Here is a 26,719-nt window from a genome sequence, read left to right on the forward strand (position 1 = left end):
CTTTTTTCTTATTTTTTTTTAACTTATTTACTTTATTTTCTCAACACATCTTATATCTGTAGTTTTATCACCAGTAGTATTTTCTTGCTCTTAGAACACGACAGAAGCAAGAACGAGGGCAAGGCTCGCACTTCTCTCTTGCTTTCCACTGGAAGACGGAGTAACTTTGCTCTGTGGGTGACGGGGCTGTCGCCAACGGGAGGGCAGCGAGGTCACCGTGTCCCCTCTGCGAAGGAGATGTCCCCAGATGGGGACAGGGGGACAGCACCTCGCTGGCCTCCGTGGGACGCTCCGGGCGGAGGAAGGGGCTCATGTAAAGTACAGTAGAAGAGCTGCAACAACAGGAGGAGGAGCTGGTGAAAGCGATGGGTCAAGAACACGCCGAGACGGGATCCAAGCTGCGCTACGCATCTCCGTGGGCAAATATTGCCCATTGGCTTCTGCTGACTGCAGAGACAAGCAAACTGATGGATTTATAAAATAATAATAAAATAATAATAATAATAATATACTGAAGCAAATCAAACATATGTAACAGCGGGTGCATAAATTTCCATAGGTTACGTTGCTATGTAACTCTTCTCTGTATACACGCTCAGTCCGTGATGGCCAGAAAAAACCCCTAGGATTCAGAAGACCACTTCTAATGCTGAAAAGTGGAAACAAGCATGAGGTTGAAATTAATTTGTGTTTCCTGCTTTTGGCTTGAACCACTTTGAACACCTTCAACTGCCACGTTGTTCAGACCTGGAACAGGCTTAATGCTCCACCATGTGGCAAACGCAAGAATATCTACTGAGGAAAAAAAAATAAATCAATGTCTCCTCTGCATCTCCTCTGACTATTTCATATGAAATTCACATCATTTTTCTTCCAGTTATTGGCTATGGTATCCAAGGGCCTCCCACCCCACTGCCCCATTTCCAGCTCAGAGAACAAACACAGCGACTATCACAGATATACAAGAACAAGCTCACGCACACCAATACAAAAGGTAACATTAATGCTTAAATGAAAAAGGGTCCTCTCCAAATAATTCTTTAAAATATTAAAATCATTTTTGAAAAAATCTATAATACCAAAAGATCTAATAAAGTAGTAAGGCACTCAAATCAGTATATACTGTAGTCTCTTGCATTATTATACTGAAAGGCATATGGCACCACGTCCAGTCTGCCATACTCTCCCCATAGCTGTAAGGTCACTCTTCCAAGACCAGACTCCGGAAACCTCGCTCTGCTGGCTCCAGTTTGCCTGCTGAGACGGGTCCAACCTCCCAGCAAGTCATTCCACCCCCAAGAGCTGCGGCGCGCTGTCCGCAGAGGCCAGGATGTGATTCATGGGAGACGGCGCGTTGCGCATCTCCAGCAAGTCCTGGATGAAGCCCGAGGGGCTCTCGTGCTCGGAGCTGCCCCGCGGCTCCTGCTCCTTCGCCGTGTGCTTCGTGCTGGGCTCGGCGAGGCCGGCGCCGCTCTGCTCCGCGCGGGGGCAGTCCGTGCCCGCTGCGGCCAGGGGCTCGCTCCGGCTCCCCGCGCCCCCCGCCGAGTCGCACTCGCTCTCGGAGATGGGGTTGGTGCCGCTGTGGCTGGACTCGTTCTCGCTGTCTTCTCCGCACCTCGACTGCGTCTCCTCCTTGTCGCTCTCCTTCCCGTGGTTCCGGGCATTTCTGACTTTCTGGTGGATGCGCTGGTGACGGACCAGGCTGTGCTTCAGAGTGAAGGTCCGTTCGCAGGTTTGACACTTGTAGGGTCTCTCGCCTGGAAGAGAATGACAACACAAAGTCAGCTGTGGGGTCAGACGCGCCTCCCTTTTGTTTCAAGCAAAACACTTTGCACTTTGGAAATTCAGTACCTACATTGAACGTCACATTTATGCAGATTTTTTGCTTCTGTACTAGCAAACTAGCTGATGGAGTGCAAGCAGGAATACAGGTGAATGCCTATGGCACAAATGGAGCATCAAAACTAAGTGTCTACAAGCTTGGCAAGGCCCTGCACTAAGGAGGGAGAATGACTGTAAGCACCAGGTGCTCACGAGCATCCTGCCTAATTCAGTCAGCAGCTTTTCTGGAAGAAGTTTACAGTCGATGCCTGGAACACAAAAGCCTTTATGAAACCAGCCCATCACGTGGTCTCCCTGCTGCAGGTCAACCCCACACACATGTGGAGAGAGAGAGAGAATACTTTCCTAAGCAGGAACTCATTGGAAAACAAGGCAACCACAGCCCCACAGCCAAAATTCTCCAAAATATGAACCACGCACACTGCCCCAAGAACCAAAGATCCCACTCCAACCTGTCCTCCCATTCCAACTGTGCCTCTCAAAGACTTTTCAGTGCTGCAATTCTATCAAGATACCATGTTGTGCCAATAAGCATCAGCATGAGACACGTGGTAGGCAAGCAGAGGTCTCTTGCACACTTCAATGTATCCCAAATGTTCCTTTTCTGAGTGAACAAATCCCAAAACCTTACAGGTATCTTTAAAAAACCTAACACATTAAAAGTGAAGTATAAACAATGTGCAACCTGACAGTATTTTGTCAATATAGCTGAACAAGTTGGAAGGAGACAACAAGAAAAGCCAATCCACAGCATTGGTGCAAAATTCTCAGCTGAAAATACATTGATCTGACAGTGGAGGTAGGTCATAGTTACATTTATGAATTTGAAGAAAGCACTGTGTCAGGCTCCTATTCCAAACCTATTCTATGTTAAAACATCCTTCAAGTGTCAAATAAGAAAGAGAACAAACAGGAAAAAAACATACTGTCAAAGCCCACAGTAACGCAGCATGCAAGTTTTAATTTTAATTGTTTTCAAATTAAAACAGAGAGTATGGAAACATCCATGGGCACACATTGTGTGGGGGTAAAGCTCAGTATTTTTGATATCAGCATTTCCCTGAAGCTTCTGCACTTGTATGAAAATAGGCACTAGAATGGAACCTGTCCTGTTTCACTTGTGGCTCAATGGCAGAAGAAAACAGGTCAATTTTGCACTCAGTAGATTAATATTTATGATTTAGAAGGATTGAAGTCTAGTTTGGGTATTACTCTTTGGTATAGCTTCCTAAAAATCACTGTCAATTACAGTACAAATATTTTGTTAATGGCAAAGATCTTGTCTTCAGCAGAGAGAACCTTCAGAAGACACAAAATGTCAAAACGCACCAGTTTTCCCACGTCAGAGCAGCTTGCTGGCAGGTAAAATACATAATTAATAAGGATGAATGATTAATTCACCTTTGAGCTGATTTGTGGCTTCATCTCATTTGCAAGGCACTGCTGCAATCTGCCTATCACATAAAGCAATCCCACTGCTCAGTCAAGTCACTGGGCAAGTGTTTCACTACCTATGCTCCACCTTCCCTGCCCAAGTGTCCACTGGATCTCTGCCTTCCACCCTAGCAGCATGTCACACACATCACCAGCATGTTACCCATATTAAGCTCAGATCATCTGACAAAACCAGACTCCCTCTCTTCTCTAAACTTTCACTCAGGGGTAAAGTCTCCCTGACAGTTTCTCCACTGCTAGTCAAAACATTGGGAAGAAGTAAAGCCACACACACATGGTAAGAAAGGAGTCAGAAGCTGCCTAGGGATCTCCATACTTGCCCTCCCCTCTGAACTCTGCAAGCAGTCATGGGGAAAAACAGTTTGGGAGTTGCAAATAAGGCAGTGGCTGCAATTCCTGCTACCTCCTAGGCTTCATATGCAGCATGAGGGACTGGGGCAGAAGACACCTTGCAGATACCTTTAGGACTAAAAGCAGTGTCTCCAACCACATGTGCTAACTGCAATTATGCACCTCCAGAGCAGACAGCTCAGTCTGGTGGGACACCTGATGGTCTGTTCTGCCCTCAAGCCTCCTCTTACCTGTATGAGACCGCATATGTCGCGTCAGATCTTGCAGAGACCAGAAACGCTTGTTGCACACAGTACAGACTTTCTTTCTTTTGTCTGCTTTTGCAGTACTCTTAGCCCCATCAGTCTTTGGTTTGTCATCACTGCTCTTCTCAGTGGACTTTCTCTCTGTGCCTTCCCCCTCAGAGATGCTTTCGCTCTCTTCATTCTCCTTTCCTGTTGCCTCAAAGTCCACAGGAGACTCCACTACCTTCAAGTCCAACGGAGACTCTTCCTGCTCAAGAGCAGAGTCCTGCATCGAGGGAGCTCCTGCATCATCCTGAATGCTTTTGCTTTCATCCTCACTGCTCCTTTCATCCTTTCTGTCCTCACGAATGTGGGCCTTTTTGTGACGGCTAAGAGTGCCAGCAAACTTGAAGGTTTTGCCACAAATGTCACAGGCATGTTTCCTTTCAGTCTGAGAACTGCTGCCTGCACTCTGGTCACTCTCTGCCAGCTTGAAGTCCATTAATTTGCTGGCAAAATTGAGGTCAAGACTTTTGTTACTTACAGAATCTTCCTCAGGGCCCTCTTCATATCCATCCACTTTTTCTTCAGCATCCTCTTCTTCCAGAAGGGAGTCAGCCTTCTGCTCCTCCCTGGGGCCGCGCTCACTCTCTGGTAGCTCTGTCATTTCCTCTGACTGCTCCTTCTCGCCGTAGCTCAGGTTCAGGACTTTGTTTCCTGCAGCTAGTGTCTCTGCATCCACCTGGCTCTCTGCAAGGAAACACAGAGAAACTTTCAGTGGGATGCTCCCTGTTTTGATCTCTTTTCAGTGAGCCTGTACATGGACCCAAGAGCACTGCTTCTGATCAAGCATCCCAACATCTGTTTCTCCTGTCTGTGACCTAGGCCAGTAACTTACAGCTGAAAAGAGATCAAAACACTACTAAATCCAATTAACAAGATGATACAAACTCTTTCACAAAATGCTTTCTTTTCCAAAATAGACTCATAATCTCAGCAGCTTCTTGAAATAACTTTTAATATAATCACTTCTAACCAGAGAACACAACATGCTGAGACACCAAAGAAGGTGAGGTCACTATCACAAATAGAACACTCCAGAGACACATGGATGCATTACTAATTAACTTGTGTATGAAAAACATGAACACAGATTGAAATAATATACAGCCCACATATTTATCAAACTAATTTTGGTGTAGCAGGACATGTTTTTCCAAGGAAATGTAAGAGCCACATGCAACCACCTGGTACAACTAAATGAGAATAGTTACTGCAGACAGTAACACAGAAGTTGGCTTAGAAAGTTGGGTATACACCATAGAAATGGAAGCTCATCCACACCTGAGTCTTTGATATGGCACTTGGAATCAAAAAGTAAAGCCAAAGGACAGTAACAGGCTTTGCTGTTTCACAGTTATCCCATAAGAAGACAAAAATTACCTAAGATGTTGTTTTTAATGGTGTCCTCTGCTTTCTTACCTATCTGCAGCATTAATGTTGCTGAAGATGTAACCTATGTCCAAAAAACTGAAACAGGTAAGGTGCTTAAGGAGAACAGAGGGTTGGAGCTGTACTCCTTCCAAGCTCTAGACAAACAGTGTATTTGTAAATATGAAATAATCTGGTCTGGCTCTGGAGGCCAAAGCTGCTGCTGGTGCACAGCATGTAACTGCACCTCCAGTGCCACTTCCCAGAATTGTTCCAGGACACAAACTTCACAAGTCGTGTTTTCTGAAAGCTGAAACTTTCCTTTAAGTCCTCCACCCTGCCTCCTTCTTATTGACAGCAAGCACCAAAGGACACCCACAACCCATCCAGCATTTCGACATTCATCTGCAAGAACGATAGCTGCTGAGTAACTACAGGGATTTAGAAACTCTAGAAGAGCAGTGCAAGTTCTGCTTGACACAGTACAACATGTGCTTGTCTCCAATCTGCTTAGATTTCATATTGCAGGCTTTTTATTCCTAAGCAAGGAGTAAAAACAGAAGATAAGAAGATGGTTCTCAGGCACTTATTAGTCTGAATGTAGTCTTGCAACATGATTTGCACTGGCCCCATCTCCTCTCACTAGTGATAATAAAGGCCATTAAACAAATGTCAAATGTTTCTGGTGATAGTGAACGATCACTTAACAGTGAGCAATTCTTGATATGCTTTTTCTTGGGGGAGTGTAAGGGGGAGAAGTGATCTATCACAAAAAGCAATCTCACCTTTTAATCAAAACAGATCTGTTTACACAGACTGTGGATTACACAAAGTTCATTGCTCATCTAATTATCTGCCCGTTAGAACATGCAAGCAAGCCCTGATCTGTGTGTAAGGCCACAGAATGTGAGGATGGGGACGTCTGAAAGCAGATGTGGGCTGCCAGTCTCATCCCTTGTGAGGTCAGGAAATGCTCCCCTGATGGGATGTGTGTTAGGCCAAAGAAAGGCTGCCAGCACAGCACAGAGGGGGTTCATTAGGGAGAGGGGCAGGAAACCATGTGAGCTCTGTTAGGATGGAGATGAGTGAAGAGTGCAAGGAAACCAAGATGGGAAAAAGTTCCTATTAATCATACCCAGAGAGATGTTCTGTAACTCTTTATTGACCAACGAGAAAACAGTGGATGCAGAGGGAGTTTTTTCCCTGGTTTTTCAACATGAAAGATCAGAAGCAAAGCAAGTGAGGAGAATATCCAAGGTGCCAAGGTAAGAGCAAGGCAAAACCAATATGTCTTAAAACTTTCAATACAGAAGTCCCAACTCTGACATTCAATGTTATATATCATTCACAATTTTCCAATTTTTCTGTAACTTTTTCTTCTGCTGCTTCTAGTATTTAGAAAAATATATCATTTTTCTTACTCATTCTTCAGTGAATTGTACTTGAATTCTATCTCCTTTCCTCTCCTCTGTGCCCTGGGCCTCTTCCCAGCTGTTATTCTGTTCTTGCATGTGTGACCTGCAACTACATTTTCCGGTGCACAAGAGAAAACACTTCAAGGGACAGGTGGTCCCCAGGTAAGTGATGTACTGGCACAGGCAGAGATGAGGTCGACATCAAGAAACACAACCTCTTAAGTTTAAACAGTGTGCCTTCACAAAGGGCAGAGCCCACTCCAGACCCTGAGAACACAAATGTACACAGGTTCTTCTCTTCTGAAGCTCCTAGGGGCCTGTTCATTCAAAAACACTGAAAACTCAGGTAGTGACACAGTCAGGGATATGCTGACACGTGTACATGTTTGGGGGAGCGCTCTTCCTCCTCACCTGCACAAACCAGACCTGCCCTTTTTCTTGCTGAGAAGGAGTTTCACAGGCTCCTTAGGAAACTTCATCATGTACTTCACATAAAGCAGCAGTTCCTGACTAGCTGAGCTGCTCTGTGGTTATCTCCAAACTGTGCAGTTGGCTCTGCAGCTGGTGAAAAAGCTGCTTTGCACAAAACCTGGTTATTTGGGGACAGGTGAGAATGAGCCTGCTTCTGATGAACTCAATAGCAGCAGGGGAGCTGTGAAGGTGTATGGTGTAAAAAATGGCTGTGAAGACAATTGTGCCAGGTCCAGTGTGGGACTTCTCCTGCAGTGCAAGGGATGGCTGCAAGGGTAGTCTTGCACTGGTATCTGCTTCATCCACTCCAGCAGAAGTTAAGCCTGGCCTGCACTACTGTTTTCTTCCTGCTTACGTGCCCCTTGCAGCAACAGAAATCCTGCTGGCCACACAGCTCCAGCAGGCTTGTATCTTACACAAGGAAGATTTTGACTGAGCCTTCAAATCTGGGCAAACATTCCTCCAACAAGACTGAGCTCTTCTCAAATGGATAATTCCCATCTCCAAAATTTGGCTGATTTATGTTGCAGAGCAGTCACGTTATTCCAGGCAGTGAAAGAAACAGGATGCACAGGAAAGGCCTGCTGTTTCTTTTGCCCCTTTCCCATCTTTCACTTACTAAGGCTGTAAAATGCTTTCCGGTCCATTTGTTATCCCACAGAATTTACATGTGGTGAATCAAGAGAACAAGAGTACAGAAATCCACTTGTCAAGGCTTCCACTTACTGCCACTTCTTCAGCAGAATATGTTACCTTGTCATGTGCAACCAGAGTGTGTCACTCCCCCAAAATGAAGAGAAGGTAACACTATCTGAAGATCACAATTCTGACACCAAAGCCAAAAAAGATGTGCAGAATAAGGGAAAAAGAGGAGAAGAGCAGGGAGGTAAGGACACAGGGAAGTAGGTGACACACAACAACCACTGGTAACTCAGCTGCTGCCTCGTCAGCTCCTGGGAAAAAAAGAACTTCTCATGAGATGTATTCATAAGCTAAACCTCAAGGACTCCATCTGAGGATCCAAAAACTTTTCCGCTTGCATGAAAGAAACCACTATATAGATGTAGCCAAAATAATTTTTCCTTCTAACTGTGGAAAAGAAAGACTGTTTTGCTGAAGTCTATTTACAAATCAAGTTGCAGTTTTGGGTCAGCCCAGTCAGAAGAATCCACTTAATCTTTTATTGGTAGCAAGAAAGAGAAAGAGAAGGGAACTGCTTTCCTACATATGCAAACCAAATCATGAAAAGGGACACCAAATGTGAAAAATTTCATATGAAAGAGCAGGTACAGATCAAGGTAGGGAACTTGCTGGCTTGATTCGTTTTACACATGGCTTTATTTTTCCCTGGAACTATGATGGAATAGAGAGTAGAGCTTGAGATGCTATGAAGTTAGCAGAAAAACAGGATGTAATGAAAAACATCTTGGTGCTAAAGCAAGTGTTTATTGACAAATATTCCTAACATCCGAAGAGTTAGAAAACCCATCACATAAATAATCCTCAAAATTGGAGCAAACAGACTACTGGAAATGGATATGGTACAAGAAGTTGGCATTATCAGTCAGATGAGCTGATGATTTACTATTTTCCCTACAATAAGTGAAATAACCTCAGGTTCTTTTATATTTTACAATAGAAGCAGCCACCACTAGGTGGTAGCAGTTCTAGTAAATTTGGGATTTTTTTGACCCATACACAATGCTGCTTCTGCTTCCATCCACAAACTGGAGAACATCTTTTAAACCTGCAGAGTCAACCTGAAAAATTTTGGGTGTTATCTTTGTCCATTTTTATTGTAAACATTCTAAACAATAAAATTCAGCCACCTTCATTACATCACCTGCAAACACTCTAGTTAAATATTTAATCAGCCCACACACGGTTGAGAGAACTTCAGTTGTATCTTCATGCCTTTTGAAATGAAAATATTCAAGCTAGAAAAAGACTATTTACAGTAAATGAAACTGAATATATCTGGGGAAAAAGAAAGAAACAATTCTGGGAATTGTTGGAACACCTTCTGTCTTTAACATGCAGTATGATTCCCCAGTACCTTCAACAGAGCAGCTGAAGTCACAAAGAAAAGTTTTCAGGACTAACTCTGACTGCACTTACCATGGGGAAATCTGCATTGAAGGATATGGGGGAAAATCCCACACTTTGAGTTTATGATGGATTGCACCATTCAGCAGAAAGGCAGATGGATGCAGAGCTGAAAATACAGCCAGCAGGCTACACACCATCTCCTCAGTATCTTCCTACAAGAGCTCTAGCACTCAGGCCAACCCCAGCAGCAAATAACTCTTGCTTTACCCTAAGCTCTGGCTCCAGAGCATCTGCCAAACTTTGCCTGACACTGAAAGCACGATTTCAAGCCCTTTGTCCTCTAAGAAATACCCACAAATGTAGTTCAGAGGTACAGACAGCTAGAACAGTTTGGAAAAAGTCCCCCACTATACCCAGGGCTCACATGATTTCTGGAGGGACCACATTGTGGCAGATATCTAGAGCAAAGATGAATTCTGCTAAATGCTAATCAGAAAATTCACTGTTGAGTGTACTTTGTAAACATTTGTCTAGTTAACACAGAGCAGTTGTGTTCAACCTTCTCACATTAGGGGCAAGTCTCTTTATGAAAGGGATCTTTCCTTACTAAGTTCTCTTTCTCTATTAAGTAAGAGATAATCCCTTACCCCATTCTTATCCCACAACTCTGTCAACTGTATTTTGTTGCAAGAAGGGAGCATTCAGACAGCCCTAAGGAGACAAAGGCAGGCCTGCTTTAATATGATGAAAGTGGGCAATTCATTAAGCTGCTCCACATTTTCCTTGTATGCCTCTCTGCCAGACAGCTCTCCCTGGTCTGACTGCTGTGAACTGGGGGAAATGTCCTCAGTTTGTTTCAGGCACTTCAGACCTTTCCCTTCCTCTCCATGTAGCAAGGATATGAGCAAGCCCCATCACTTACACAGTCTCCTCATCTCTGAATCCTGCTCTAAACCACCATCCTGTTTTTGTTTTGGTTTAAAACAAGACCAAAAGAAACCCTCTATAAACTTGCTCCCAGTGACACTCTATTGAATTGCACTTCCTGTCTTACACCTCATCCTAAAGCTTTGCTTCATTTATGGCTGACCAAACACCATCCAAGCATCTCTCCTCATTCCCTTTCCTTCTGGCATACAGTGAAATCCAGATGACCACTCACTTCCAAGGCCTCTGCACACGAGCCCCAAGCATGCTGCTTACCTACCTTTTAAAGCCAGCACCAAAAGAAACCACCTCATTTTAAACTTAGCCACGGTTTCAAACTCTTAGTTTACTTCCTCAGATTTGGAAATCCCTTTTTCTTGGACAATGGAGGGAGACGACAAGCATTTGAGTGATTCTGACTCGTGATTAAGCACCTCTTGGTGAAGCCAGTTATAAACGCTAAGCTGTGCTATAAAGTCTACATGGTTACTATAACTATATGCACTATGGGACCTGGGCTCTCTCCTTGAAGCCTAAAGCTGCTATTTGAAGACACAAAGCACTGACAATAAAGCCAATTTCAACAGCATCTATCCCAGAGCCTCCCAGAAGATGCTGCCAGCTCCACACCTCAGCTGCATCCTTTAGGGCTGTACTGCCAGCCAGACCCGGGAACTGATCTCATGACTGCCAGTCCCTCCCCTTGCCCTTTTAATTTTTTTGGGCAGCTGGGTCAGCTACAGCTGCAGGGATGAACAGTTGGGAACAGGTTGAGCCAGTACTGCCAATAAGCGCTTTGTGTTATCCAAGCATGGCCCAAGGCTCTGTCTGCCGGGGGCAGGTCGAACCACTCTGACCAGCCCGACGCCGGCTGCTGGGAACAACATCTACCTTGCACCCAAGGCCTGCCCACCCTGCGTGCTGCACCAGTGCTCTAAAGCCTGAGCAGCTTTAGAAATGCTTGCCTCCTCACATCACCCAACAGCTGAGCTGCTTTAGGACCCTTCTGGCTATAAAGCAAATCTTCAACCTATTCAAGTGGGACATTGCAGTTTTATTCTGACGTGAACATTGTCAGAGGTGAGCACCTCAGAGCCCTTCCCGCAGACTTTTGTTCTCGGAGAGGATCATGTCATAACACGAGTCTTCCTCTCTCAGGCTGCAGCCATCTGCTGTCTGCACAGGCAGGATGGGCCCACGTGATGCTGCAGACACCGTGCTGCAGCCCTCTGAAGTTACACAGGCTGTTAGCATGGTAACGAGGCAACTTAGTCTCTTCATGATAGGCAAGATCAGATCATGTCGTAACAGGTCCCCAGCACGGCAGATTGCAATGCCAGACTAGTACTGAGACCTGTATTACCACACTTGAATCACTGCAAGGCAACCTGCTGTTTTAAAAGAAGCAGAAAGGATGAGAGAGGCTGGCAAGAGAGCAGACCTTACCAAACAAACTGGTGCAAGGAGATGTAAGAGGAAAATACTGTGCACACTCTGTGCAATCTGATCAGCATCTACCCTGAGGTTGAGAGTAATAATTCATTTGCAATTTTAACTACCCTGACGCACAGAGCCAACTCCTTGTGGCTTTTAGGTTTGTTACTTCAACAATTCTCCCAATTAAACCAACTCAAAGTGACACAAAGTGACGCTGTCTGTACTGGAGGTGTGAATAACAGCAACAGCTCCCTTGTGCAAGCACTTTTCAGGCAAGGGACATGTACCACCATCTGCTGAGCTTCCTTCTTGCACCCATCCCATTTGGTCAGAACAGTAAACCTAGAGTGACCATGCTCACCCTTGGTTTTGCATCAGCTCTTCCCTTCTGGCTGAATGCCACTCACCTGCCTGCAACAATGAAGCCTTGCATGATTTGACAGCCAATCTCTTTCACTACTGTCAAGACAGAGGGGACAGCACAATGCCAGGTGAGCTTCAATGCAGATTAACACAAGCTAAAACAATATAAACCGTGCCTATGGATGCTGAATATAGGACTGGCAGGTACATCCAGGCAGGAGGACTCAAAGCCATCAGTGATGTCTCTCCAGAATCACTGGCTTGGCGTGCAGCAGCAGCCAAATTAAAACCAGACTGCATCAGCAGGTTCACAAAACAACTGGAAGGACCTGCAGACAGCAGCTCCAGAAGCAGGCTGTAAAGGGAACGGGCAGGGATGTGCCCTCCAACACACAACCCTAATGAAGCAGTTGGGGATGCTGACAGAGATTTAAGAGCAACAGGCTGCAGGAAGTGGCTGTGTTCACATGCTCACACTAAAGAGCACATCCTCCTGCTACCACTGCTCCAATGTGGAAGGGCACGTCTCACATTCTTATGCTTTGCTTGTCTCCAGTACTCAGCCCGACCAAGCACAACTGGGCCTTGGGGTTCTGAACAGTTGGGAAAAACTGTTTGTGACACTGTGAGATCCAACATCCTCTTCCTTAGGCTAGGGGATTTCTCCCCAGGCACCAGCTGGCAACTCCAAGTTTGTGCAAATTCTGCTAGATTTGGAAGAAATTATACCATATTTCTGACAGGGGAAGGGCTCCTGGCCTGAGTCAAGACAAAATGTATGAATATCCCCGAGTGTAATAAGAAACTTCCTTGGTTTTCTTCCTTTGCCTCTCTCACTGCTTGGTGACCAACCACAGTATCCTGACTGCAAGCTCCTCAACAGCAGGCTCTCTCTGGAAATGCCTATCACCTATGCCAATTGGACACAATTTCCATCAAAGCAACAAGGCATCTCTCCACCGACTTCATTGGAATTAAGGCCCACATGGTAAATAAGCAATAAAATATTTTCCCTTAGGAGAAAGTTTTCATGTCTGTAATTCATTTAAATTACTAGAACAGGGAAGGGACTAAGCACGGAAAAGTTGAAAGAAAAGCCAGCATCATGCAGTGCAATGAGGAAGGCAAACCTGCAAGACATCTTTGTGATGAAGAAAGAGATTAAGAGCATAGTTACCTGTGAAAGGAGATCAACTCCTGTCACACCTTCCACCTCACACCCAAAACCTCTGAAAAAACACACACACACCACCCACCCCCTGCCACAGCCAGCAGCCTCTCTGATACAACATTGTGGATATCTCTCTCACTTTTCATCTTCTGAAAGTTGTTTCTGTTTTAGTTAACATCTCAACTTTTACCAGGAATTCCCTGCATCTCACAGACATCTCAGAAGCTGTTTCTTTCTCTTAATTTTCTTCCAGTGTCAACACAACTTTTAGATGTATCATAGTACTGGTTTTTTGTAGGCTTTCAAGTCACTCTTTCCTTTTAGATGCCTGCTAATTCAACCATAAATTTATGGCTACAAATATCACCACTTTTTGCACTTCTATCTGGCTTCATTCACAGTGCAAATACAAAACTTCAAAGTCGAGCAGGCATCCTTTTGCTTCATGATAGCCCAATTTCTTTCCACATTTCTTTTCAAGCATGCAATGACAGGATTAGCTGAGGATTAATTGCTTGAAACTCAACCTGCATATCAGGTCGCAATTTCCTCATATTTTCAGACTTTAAAATGTTTGTATTCATCAAGTATTTGTCGTACAGATCAATACTTGCAACAGATAAAACATTCTTCTTTCCACACAGACGTCCTACTTGGGGGTCTCAAAACCCAAACAAAAATTCCACTTACTGTGCACACTCCAATCATCCCATCCTAAGTTGCAATGCATTCCAGAAATGACACCTTTAAAGGCACAAAAGCAGAACATTCAAAAAAGCAGTTTTCTCTGCCTTCTGTATTTGTCCCTTAAAGGCAACTGCTCTTCTGATAAAATACACTTATTCACTGGAAGGTAACCTAAAAAGTCAATGTGAGTTCATTTTTTAATGAAATTTTTCCATACAAATAATCATGGCCTGTATTAAAACACATCTGTGCCTAACTATTGACTTGGGACCAACTGTAAATTTTGGTTAGCAGCACAGCAGGACTAGCTAGGCTGGACATTTCATAGTAGTCAGTCATTTGAAGAGTGTCCTTTTCAGTATAAAGGGTCATCTGAATAATCAAAGCATGCAAGATCAGTCCTCAAGGCATCTCCTGCCACCGCTGTCCTAGAAGAAACACATTATTCACCACAGTAACTACAAATGTTGCAAAGTAAAGATGTTTACTCTTTTACTTTGAATGAAATCATAAAGTGAAGAATAAAAATGCCTCCAAGTCCTTTTTTTGGTGACTTGTGGCCTCCAATCAACAGGAAACATTCAGGTTCATGGGTTAGGTGTAAAAGTTTTCTATTTATTTATTCCTTTATTTTGTTTATAGATATTTCCTTGTACAGTTTGTTCCTGTTGTAGCAGCGAAACAAAACAAAACCAAAAAACCTCCTCTGCCATTAATCTTACTTTTTAAAAATTCAGTCTTGGGCTAAGTAAGACCTGCCAGTATACCTTTGAAAATATTCTCAAGTGATTCTCTGCAAATAGATTAGGTTATCTATAACAAACTAGTGGTTAAAAACAATCATTACTGTAATTTTATACTGAGTCTTGTCTGATCCACATCCTATAAAAGGAACAAAACCAACCACATCACCTGCAGGGCACATCTTAGTCACTGTTCTGAGAATTTAAAAAGTCAAGAGCAGCAGGGAAGAGAAAAAAAAAAAAAGGCAAACGGAGTTGAACATTGAAAAGAAAATTATACAGTAAAGACATCAAGAGAAAGAAAGTATTAAAAGCAAATGTTTGAGCATGTTCAAACAAAACACAGCTACTGTGTTAGGCACTGTATAAAACCAAGCTATGCCAAACTCCCAGTGTCCCACTTGTGAGCTCACTGTTAAAATAAAAAAAACACTGAGGAAGGTGTATGCTTCTTCATGGAAATGTTTTGGAATTAAAAAAAAAACAACCAAAACAAACACACAGTGGTGTTGAGGCAATGCTAAGCAGGGCAAAAGCTTCCACAAGAGATACTTCTGGCTGCATGAGGGATGTGGGTCATTGGTAGCATGTGCATTTTTGCACTTTCACAAAAAGGAAACATGATCTTGACACCACATAGAAGCTGGCCTCTGTGTTGAAATTTTATTGAACATGAAAGACACATTTGCAAAAATCTTCTTACGTCTGTATGAATACAGCAGTTCAAAAGTCATAATATACATACAGCACTTAAATGCTCAATATTATATACTTTTTCCATTTATACTTAGACCACTTGCATGAATTACCTCAGTGACACTTTCCTAGAAATGTACACAGAAGAGCTAGGTGCTGCTTTTTAGCTCAAACAACTGCTTTGGGGTTTTTTTTGATAGCAGTGTTGTATAGTCAGCTTGCCTGCTGTGATTGCCTAAGGAGCACATATCCAACAAATGCAGTTTGGAAGTAATCACCAGGACTCTCATCTATCCCATTCACATCAGCCTGTTAATTCTTTCTCTACCCAGGTCAGGGAGCAGCCATCAAGCACAGACAATAAAAAAGTTCCCCTTTTCTCTTTACAAAGATTAGCAAATAGATTTTTTTCTTAGCTTATTTTAAAAAACAAAGCTATCTGAAAAGTCACAAGCTACCTGCCTGTGCAATAGGTGGGGACAGGAACGCTGCGCTGCATGACAACACTCTAGATTTCTCTACAAGAAAACAAATTTGCCCACCCAGAAAATAAAGCCAACAAACTGCTCCATCTACCACAGAGCTACCATGCCACCAGCACCTGACACCCACCACAAAAACACAGGGCTTGTTCCACCTGAATGCATCCTCAGGCTTGCTCTGGCACAATCTCCCTGGCCTGAATTTCTTCCACCTCCACAGTTTAGCTTTCCCCCTCCCCTCCAGTAGGTCTCATGGACACTGGTACCTCAGGAGAGCTGCTGGAAACTCCCAGTTTAGAAAGAGAACAATGCTCATGCCATCTGAAGGCAGATGCCCCAAGGCCAGCCAAAGCTTGCTGTGGGGTGGTCCTCCAGCACCAAGTCTGTCCATAGCGAGATGATGATTAGAAAAGAGCTCAGTATTATGACTGCCAGAGCAACTGGAATGTGATTATTGCCACTGCTGTGGTATCACCAAAATTCCTGTATGTGTGGTGAGGATTTAGTCCTGTTATGGCCACAGCTGCTTGCTCTCCTTGTGGGGACTGCAGTACAGGCTTTTAAAAGGACAGTGTCTCCTTCCAAGCCTGGTGGTCGTAAGGGAGACAAGTTTTACCAGTATAATTCATGGCTGAGTGCATTTCCCTGTCTTCTTTAAGGGTTTACACCAGTACTGCTACCTTGGAAGTCTGCCATCAATAAGCAGGTCAAACCTCTTAGTCTGGGAAAAGCCTGTCCATTGTTTTCTGTCTCATGAACAGTTCTTCAGTAACTATGTATTTTTTTTGGAGACCAAGGTGTTGGAAAACAATTGAGATATGAGTAAAGAGCTCTCCTTCATCAGAAAGTAAACTGCATGCTTAATAAGATGAAATAATTTGGTCTCTGTGGACCAGAAAACAATAGCCTCACTGTTGCACTAATACCCTGCAAGTTATGTCCTCGTGTCACCCAAAGCAAACTGTAATAGGGACTGCTCCATAGCTCGGATTCCCTTGAAACCTCTTAACTAACCTCTTTTACATCTTCAGGTTTCCCTCTTTAGCACAGATATGAATCACTCATTTCAGCAAACCTTATTTTCTTAAAAAAAAAAAAAAAAAAAAAAAGCTAACTTTTATAAGGCTATACTCAAATCCCCTATGTTTCTTATAAAATCCCTAATTTTTATTCTTTATGCCAGGAGCTGAAATGCATAATGAAGTAAATAATATCAACAACTGTGATTGACTTAAAAGGGGAAAACAGCAAGTACAGCTTTGTCCTCTCACTGTAGATCAGAATGAGAATCTACTAATTACTTTATTACAGTGTGGGTGGAAGAATGAAGGAACTTCAAATCAGCACAGCATTCAATGCAGTATTTCCTTTATAGTGAAGAATGAAAAATAACCCCAGATCTAGAATAAATCTCTCTAGCCAATTCCTCCTTTTGTTTACACCAGGTCTGAGGTTACTTACACAGCAGCACAATGCTAGAGATTCCATACACATCTCCACACCTTAGGGCATGTGCCCACCTTTAGTTGTCTATCTCTAAGGAGAAACTTTTCCTAGAGGCAAGCTATTATGTAATGCTCAGGTTGAGCAATTTCTCACACCCTTCTTTGATCTGTTAAATAAAAGCCACCACAAGAAAAAAAAAATACTAAGCACTATATTATTTTGTTTTCCTGTCACAGTTCTACACTTTTACTGTCTCCCATTTTTAAAGATTTTTCTTATCATCACTGATGCAGACAAACAGCCATCAGAAGCAGACAAACAAAACACTGTAAGGCACAATGAAATATTCAACACACATGTTCCCCTTCAAGACAAGGCAGTAATAACAGAACAAATGAAACCTGAGCCTTTTTCCAGCTACACTAAGTTATGCCACTGAAATCAAATGGGCATTAACAGTTTTATTTACCTTCTTATACTCAAAGACACAGAGATTATTCCACTTCTGAAAAATCTACCACCACCACTATGCAACAGCAACAGCTAGGGATTAGCAAAATAATAAAGAAGACTACAATTCAGACATCAGAGGAAGGAAGATTCCTCCATGGAGAGACCTTTCCATGGGGAACAATCTCAGGGCACACAACCTACTGTGAGCATGGAGCTCTCTTACCTGTGTGAGTGAGCATGTGCCGCTGCAGGGCATGTGCCCATGGAAAGACTTGAGGACAGTAAGGACAGGGGATATTTTGCAGGCAGTCTGAGTAAGCATTCCTCTTCCCTCTCAGCAGCTTATCCTTGGCAGTTTCCTTCTCATCCTCACTTGTTCCATTTCTGCCACTTTCCTCCTTGAAATTGTCAGTGGACTGCAGAAATGGGCTAAATTTGTTAGTGTCTGTGGTAGCCAACATCTTCTCTATGCTGGCAAATTCCCCACTAGACTCCAGATCCACACTACTGCTAAGTTTAGGCTTATTTTTTGTTCCTTTCTTTCTACCTCTTTTCTTAGTCAACCCAGCATCAGCAACGGGAGACTGCTCTGGATCACAAGCCTGAGACAGGTCACTGGGCAGGCTGGAGTCTCTTTGAACGGTGGTCACGATTGTCACTTTAGCTTTGGCATTCCCTGATTTGTCACACCCAGTGGAGCTGCTCACTGCCTTGGGACTGGCGTCTGCAGCCTCTGTTTTCAGCAAAGTGGGAGCAGAAGACACAGATGAAATGATCTGTGCAATGGAAGCCAATGGTGGCAGCTCCTTAGTTACTGAAGGCTTTGGCAAGAGAGGTGGTGGTGGTGGTTTAGGCCTCAGGGGCCTCAGCAAGGCAGAATTGCCAGCGAGAGCCGGGGAAATGATCGGGACAGTCAAATGCAATGAACCTTTCAGTGGCTGGGGGTGTCTGACACCCCGGTTTGTTTCTGAGTTCCCATTGGCACCAAAAACCAAAGGACACTGCAGATAGTTATAGGCTAAATCAGTGTTCCCAGAAGCAGCCAGCTCTTGATTCCGGGCTTCGCAGGGGATATCATCTTTATCCTTCTTCAGGATTTTGGGGATGGACAGGTCGATAGGCTCCATGGAACAGTCGTAAAGGGATAGAGATGAACCAAAAAGGTTCTCCTGCTTCACCTGCACAGCACTCAGGCTTTTGCTCTTCTGAGAGAAATCCAATGGCTCATCAAAATCCATGGGAAAGTTGCCCACAGGTTCACGTTTGATGGAGACGTGAGGTGATGTTCCCAGCAAGAAGCCGTTTTGTGGCTCCAGGAAAGGCGTCATGGGCTTGTGGTCCATGTAAGTGCTGTCCTCCAACAAAGAAGGGTCTGTCTGGCTTTCCTGGGCACTGCAGTCCACCATTAAGATGTAATTCTCAATCTCCTTTTCCTGCACATGCAAGTGCTGCTTGAGGATGTGGTGAATGCAATTCCTCTTGGCCGAAAAGGCCGTGCCACACTCCTTGCACTCGAATGGCTTCTTCTTCTGGCAGCCGCTGTGCGTCCGCATGTGAATGCGCAGGGCCCGGTAGTGCTTCAGGTCCTCTCCACACAGCTTGCACACCGTGTCGGGGGAGCAGAAGGCATCCACCATCTCTGCAGCATTGCTGGTGACATACTCAATGTTCTTCTCGATATCCTTCCTGGTGGTCTTGAGGTGCTTCTTCCGCAGGTGCCTCTCACAATTGGCTTTCACTGTGAACGGGTAGTGGCAGATTTTACAGATGTAAGGCCTCTCCCCGCTGTGCGTCCGCAGGTGCCGGATCAGCGCCGCCTTGTCCGCCGCGATGTAGTCACAGATGTTGCACTGATACGGGGAAATGCCTAAGTGAGAACGGATGTGAGCTCTCAGGACACCGGAGAAGGCAAACACCTGGTCACAGAAGCGGCAGGGGTACAAAACCTTCCTCATGGTTGGGGTCTTCTTGTTCGCTGCCCCTGCGATGATGGCTTTGAGGTCTCCTTCTGTGACTTCTTGCTTGATCTTGGCTTCCATACTTAGAGGCAGGAGAGCTTCAATGATGCTGTCCTGCTCCAGCTGTGTCTTCATCTCATGCTGAGTTAAAGGCTCTACTTTGGGTTGGAGGAGCAACTGTGAAGAAGGACTTGATTTGGCTCCTGGCTGGGGGAGATGAGAGTTGGAGGCAGACTCCACAGAGTTCTTGATCAGCCTCAGAGGGGGAGGTGGGAGACTTGGGCTGATGCAGCCAGGGGAGGCTTGCTGGGCACTGATAAGAGGAGGAGGTGTAGAGGTTGCGACAACTGTTCGGGGCGTTACCAAAGGCTTTGGCTTCAGTGGTGGCATATGCTTGAAAATTGACTGCACAGGGACAGAAGGTGCCTTAGAAAGTGGAGGAAGACTGATTTGAGGAGGAGCAGAAGAAGCCATCTTCAAGATCTGCTGAATGTCTGCCAGCTCAATGGCAGACTCGTTGGAGATGGGTTTCACCACAATACTGCTGTCAGGCTGGATAATAAAACCCTTCTGGAAAGGCTGCAGCGAGAGAAGCTTTATGTTTTCTTTTGTAGGGGGAAGGACTGAAAATGACCCTCCCATGGAGGCAGCTTCCAGAGGAGAGAGGCTGAGCAGACTGGTGCTGCCGGGTTCCTGAGGTAGGTTACTCTTCAGTGCTCTGAGCCGCATTTCTTGGACCTCGTCTTGTGTATTGTCCTCCTGCTTGACAGGCTTGATGTCTTTGGTGTACTGTAGGCCCAAGGATGCCATGAAGGCTTTCTGGTCTGGGCTCTCACCAGGTGGGGTCATGGACTGGGGCTTGTGCTTGTCTTTTCCCTGATCCACCACGTGAGTTTCTGTGTGCAGTTTGAGTGCAGAAAGCATGGGGAATGCCTTGTTACACATCTCGCAAATAAATCGATGGAAGTCACTGATGCACCTTCGCAAATTTGTTTCACACCAGACCTGCAAGAAATGCAAAAATATTTAGTGTAGGAATCTCAAACTGGAAAGGCATCACATGCTGCTGCAAAACAAAAACAGTTCACTCTCCCACTGACTAACCTAAGAGGTTTAGAGAAGCCCCCACCTATCTGGCATGGAGATATTTCCACTTCACAGCCTTTAGTCTCCTAAGGGTTGTATCTGAATTAGGGGCTGATTATTCAGGCAGGAATTCCCTTCCATAAATGTAAACTCCTTCAGAAGGCTATTCAGGCACTCAATTTTTTTTTTTCCAATACTAAACTTCCCTATCAGAAAGTTCTCTTGTGTCACTGACAGGACAGGAGCCTCAGTACACTACACAGCAAGGAAGCTGGGCAGTAGACTATCTCATCTAGCTCTACTACAAAGATACCAGGAGGAGAGGAAGAATAAAAAAATTTTAAAAAGGCATTCAAGAAGCCAAACCAATATAAACCAACCAAAATAAAATCCACCAAAAGCAGATCAATGAAACGCAGAGCCTAAAGCAGTGTGGTTTTTGGTTAGGGAAGTCTAATTACATTTTTTCTCCCAAGAAAAATACTAGTAGAGGGCTGGCAAGATCTTTATAGACTCTAAATACTTTTTAAGTCTTCTCTCACAGTGCAAGCAAAATTATTACAAAATAAAAATACCAACATTCAAATCCCTTAATAACTTTAAATGTCTGTCATTAATTACAAAAGAAATAAACTTTGTTTTAAAAGTTCTTTCTATTCATTTTTTTAAGTTTTATACCAAAACTATAACAGACTGACAGAAAGACCTACATGCTCCCCGGGCTCAGCAGCAAATTTCAAGTCTACCACTTTGCAGTCAGAAGAGTTGGAAATCAATGCTTTAGTCTCAGAAGAATAAGAAAAATGGTCCTGGTGGATTGTGCTGATTATTTTTTTTGATAGATACGCAGCTTCATCTAGACCCAAACTAAGGCAGGCAGGGTTTGACACGACAGAGGGAGGAATCATACCAGCCAACAGAAAGCTTTACGGCTCTCAGAAAAAATATTTACAAATTACCTCCCTGTCTTTCCCCATCCACTGTCCCTCAAAGGTGCAGAACCCTCAAATCTCACATGAGGAATATTGTGGAGTGTTTTTTGAGGGAATCACTGAAGATGTCACTGTTCAGTTAGTAAGGTGACTGCTCAAGATTTTTTTAATAAAAATTTTCATACCCCAACTACATTCTTGTTAGGGTACACTAAATAAATAATGTCTTCCTTACCATGTGTACTCCCTGTTGATTTCAGATGCAGGATTTTCTTGGGTATGCTCAAAGGAGCAAGGATCTAATATGACCAAAGTTTTCCTTCAAAATTTTTTATACATCTTTACACTGACAGTTATCCACTGTAATGGTGAAAAGGTGCCAATATTGTTTAGATGAAAAAAGAAAAAGGAGAGACATAAAGTGTTTGAAACCTACAGAAACAGTGATGATGTACTTTCCACAAAATACTCTACATGCAGGACGAATCTTTCAATGACCTCATCAGATAAGCACTGTAGCAGCTGGTACCTTAAGCTACAAAGAACAGAGAGTACCTGAGAAATGCGGGGGAACTTCCTACAGGAGAAGTCCGTGAATCCCAAGTCGTGGAAGCCTGCTGGAATTGAAGGGTTGTTCTGAATGAAGGGCTTTCCCATGGGATCCCTGGGAAGCTGCTTGTGGATAACTGCATTATGGCGCAGTAAGCCCCGGTGAGTACGAAAGGTAATGCAGCAGATGTCACACCTGGAAAGGAAGGGAGTAAAACAGAAATGACTTACTGACTGCTGCAAGGGCTAGCATTCTTCTTGCATCAGGATGCCCTCTCTCCTCTCACCCCATGATACCAAACTTGCTAAATGCAAAATAAAGCCACAGTGTCTCAAAACCTATTACCACAAAAGGCCATTTTGGTCACAGTCACTTTCTACCAGTTTCTGGCTATTAAGTCCACTGGAAGTTTAAAGAATATGAGAACAGACAATCTCACACAGGCAGCTGAGATAACAGCCTTGTGAAAACCTTTTCCTTGTCCAATGAAAAATATTTCAAGGCCTTACACTGTTTCATTTTTACTGAAAAATACTGTTAAAAGAAACAACATTAGAAAAAAATCCATGACAAGGAGAGGCTCAATCTGACCTAAGTAACAAGCAAATGTAAAAACAGCACCTTTCATAACCACTGCTTAAAACATACTACTGCAAGCCACTCAAATAACTGAGTGTGAATCTTCTTCACACTGCCTTTCCATAAACTTCCACTGGTATTTTTCAAAGCTGTTATGAGAAACAGATGTTTGAAAGGGAAACTACTGCTCCTTGAATGGGAGAAAAGTTCAGAGGAGGAAGACCTGAAACAGATTCAACTTTTATACCCACTTCACAGCCAGTTTGTGCTGAAGAAAAATGCAGAAGCACTGTCTTTTCCTATCCACATCTTTATTGCTGTGATTTCTTGCTTTTTTTAAGCTATCAAATTCAGCTAAACAAGGGTTTCTCACATAAAACACTGCATTAAACAACCAAAGCTATGCTGCAGGCAGAAAGGGCTATGCAGCAACATTTGGCCAACATGCCAACAAAGCCTATTCCATATAAATATTTGGCATGTGAGTTCTGCAGTATGACAGGTCACATCCTCTCTGCATTCAGTAAATGACACACAGTTTCACTCAACCTCAAGTTCCTTGTGGTTGCAGGTCCAGCTCCCAGCCAAAGCATGGGTTTCCCAGAAGCAAAACACCAGTGGGTATGAGGAATAGATTTTGTCAGTGAGAATATTATATGCACTAGAAGCTTTTCACATCTGCCCCGGCCTTCGTTTTCCCCACACTGCCTTTGCTCTCTACATCAAGGAAAAGGACATGTGCCTACTCATTAAAAAAACATCCTGCAATTAGAAACGACTTCTCACAAAATCCTGAAATCACCCCCTCCCTGTCCTGTCCCTAACAAACTCCCATTGTTGTTCATTTTATCACTACATAAACTCCCACAGCAAATTTTTTTATTCTCTGAAAACGAAGAGATAACCAAGTCACCCACAAAGCAACTGGACTCATAGTCCCTGAGTGGTGAAAGAAGCAAGTGTGAAGTGTATATAACATGGCCATTGTTATCACAGTACCCAGAAATAAATATGCACTGAAGGTTTAATCTGTTTTAACTCTCCTGTCAATTCACTTGCATCCTACCTGTATAACCACTGCTGACATAGTTCCTGCATTCCATTAAATAGAACCAATGCCATTTACAAAGCTAATGTTTACTTAAAGAGGTTTGCCAAATGTGACAACAATCTCAGGGAAGGGGGGCATGGCCAATACATAGTGCTTCTCCAGCACCAGGATCTACAGCTCTCCTCCAGCTCACTTGGCAGCACTTATTCCATGATGCAGAGCTTTCATCTTCAGTGAAAACAAAAACACAATCACCAAAACCACTGGGGGAGGGAGAGCATTTAAAAATTATGAGTAGTCACCTGAAGAACTTGCAGGCTACTGAAATAAATTGCTTTTAGACGTGATGAAAATGCCTTGCATGAAAACAAGCAGCACTTCTGACATGTTCCTCCTGGTATGCCAATATACAAACAAGGAAGGCTTGGAAACAATTCTCCTGCACCACTGGAAGCATTGCAGGCTGTTCTGCAAAGGGACAGACCTTGACCTTGGGGCATCCTGAAGCATCTCTGGGGTCCCAATGTGCCTGGCCTGCCCTGGGCCCAGGAATCCAGTGCAGCAGCTGTATCCCCTTGTGTGTGACAGGGCAGGCACAGCCACCAGCAATGGCAGCACAGAGTTACTGGGAGCACTGGCTCCTGCCACTGTAATCCCAAGATGTGAGCAGGAGACAGTGCTCCTTGCCAAGCAGCCACACATCCCACACTGCAGAGAGGTGTGCCTGATTCATCTTGCACTGCCCCTCATCTTCCTCTTGCAACATGCTGATTTCCAGCACTACTTTATTTAGGTCTCCCACCAAAAGCTGCACTTGAGAGTTAATCTTTCAGAGGGTAAACACCCATGTGAAAGTCCTTCACAGTACACCTGCATCAACTGCTAGCCTCAGGACAGTAAAAATTTGCAAGTTAAAAATGGTGTTTTCCACACAAAGGGAACTACCTCTCCTTCCCAAAACTAAAGTAATGTATCTTATAAAAGGAATATAAGGTTTGTCTTTTATTAAGCATATTTATTTTTCTCTTTCTTCCTTAGTTTTCTTTTATTTTCCTTGCTGTGAGTGAAGAAGCAGCAAATAGAAAGAAAAGCTGGGAGAAAGATTAAGCTTTTTTTTCATTAGGTCAGAAAGAAGCACCTGGCTGAAAAAAGAAACATCCAGATAAATCATGCCTGTCATCTCAAATTGCAGGCACTTCAGGGCATATAAATGCACTACACCCCTGCTAAGCACCTTGCCCTGGTGGCACAGCTTACAGAACCACGTGGGAGCTGGAGCATGGAAAGCTGTGGATGCCCTGCCTTCCTCTGTGGTCCAGCTTTGGACTCCTAGCAACTCCAAGAAAAACTTACAGGTACTAAGTGTCAAAACCTAACTAGTTAGGGAAGCATCATGCTGCATTGACTATGTCTTGTGTTAATTTAAAATGGAGGAAGCTGCCATGCCTAACAGTGCATTAACTGGAAGCATTAATTTTTTTTAAAGGAAGTCTAACTATTAATTTCTCTATTTTGTCATCAGTATTATTTTCCATCTTTGGGTAGTGTCATTGCCTACAATATTTTTAAATGCAGATTCACAGTCTAAGAAGGAAAGAGAAAGGAATCCTACAAGATATTAACATTATTTCATCTTGTTTAAACTGCTTAAAAGAAAATAGTAATTGTGGAAAGTCTGAAAAGTCCAGCATAACAAATAAAGCATCTGAAACATATGGTAATAGTTTACTCATGATGAACTTAAAAAAAAGAAAAAAGAAACAAAACAACAGAAAAGCCTCCTTCTCCTTAAAATTTCTCAAGTGTGCTCATGAGCAGTTTCAAGTCAAACATGGATGGCATGGCTGCAGAGAACATTGATGGGAACAGGTTCTGAGGCTGTTAGCAGAACAGGCTGAGCAATGGCTCAACACCTGTGCAGAGATAAAAGCACTCTACCTGCAAGGTAAGTTTCCAGATGTATCTAATAAAAGCTGTGTTATCATGTGATTGCTAGTCTTGGCTATAGCCTTAAATTTTTCTATAAATATGATCATAGAGTAGGGAGAAAAAGGCTGTTAAGTTCCAAGCACAGAGATTCAATTTTAAGTAAAAAGGAAAAAACTGTTTTTGACAGCTAAGGCCCCATTAAAATTACTTTAATTCTCAATTGCCTTTATGTTTTGGACTTGCTCATATCTGTAACAATTCAAATATAATACTAAGGTTCTGGCTCACTGGCAGAGGTGTAAAAAACAAGTAAGTAAGGCAACAGAACTCCTAAAACACAAAAGCAGAACTAAAATACAACAATGCAACAACCAGGCTGCCCTTGGTGCTCAGGCCATGTATCACACCAGACAGGTCTGATTAATTATTACCACACCAGTGCACCTTTTTCTTTTCTTTCTTTTTTTTATTTTCTTAATGCAGACAAGTGTATGCATCTCAGTGTAAAAAAGCACCATTGAAAAGCTTTCTCCTAAAATAAATTAGTGTTCTTGAAATCTGTAATGTTAATTAGGACACAAAAGCATTTCAACAGGCTTTAAGAAAGAGTCAGTGCTTTGCAAAGCTTCTTCGTTCAAGGGGGCAAGGCAAGATTTGCTACACTTTTGGTAAGTGGCACCTCTGCAAGAAAAGTTTACATAAGCAGTGCCTGTTGCCTTGCATTACACTCTCCTCTGAGACAACTCCAATTTGTCAGCAGAGGAAATAGCTGCTCTTCTTTAAGAAAATGCTTTAGAAAGGAAAAGCAGAGCCAAATTTTTAAGCAAAATTAATCAGTCTTGATTTTGATTAAGAGTAATGCAGACAATCACTCAATCCTCTAGATTTTAATATTTCAGTAGTCAAAATGAAAATGCCAAATCTTTGTATTTAACATTATGTTACCAAGAAATTAAAGAAACACTATGCTCTGCATTACTGGAGACTGCTG

At 43.4% G+C, this 26,719-nt stretch overlaps 1 protein-coding gene across 6 annotated transcripts in view; it reads right to left on the reverse strand.

The window, feature by feature from the left end:
- Nucleotides 1-515: 515 nt before the first annotated feature.
- RREB1 (ras responsive element binding protein 1) overlaps nt 516-26,719 on the reverse strand; it is a 118,460-nt gene continuing 92,256 nt past the window's right edge. For 5 of the 6 annotated variants that reach the window (XM_079299880.1, XM_079299879.1, XM_079299881.1 and 2 more), the window contains 4 exons: nt 22,175-22,364; nt 17,867-20,606; nt 3,879-4,622; nt 516-1,757 (listed from right to left, as the gene is read on the reverse strand). In XM_079299880.1, coding sequence (XP_079156006.1) covers nt 1,285-1,757; nt 3,879-4,622; nt 17,867-20,606; nt 22,175-22,364 — 4,147 coding nt within the window. In that variant the 3' untranslated portion in view covers nt 516-1,284. The remainder of the gene's footprint in view (nt 1,758-3,878; nt 4,623-17,866; nt 20,607-22,174; nt 22,365-26,719) is intronic. The other variant, XM_079299884.1, reaches the window with a different exon arrangement.

The sequence above is a fragment of the Erithacus rubecula genome (genome assembly GCF_903797595.1).
Source record: "Erithacus rubecula genome assembly, chromosome: 3".
Lineage (NCBI taxonomy): Eukaryota > Metazoa > Chordata > Aves > Passeriformes > Muscicapidae > Erithacus > Erithacus rubecula.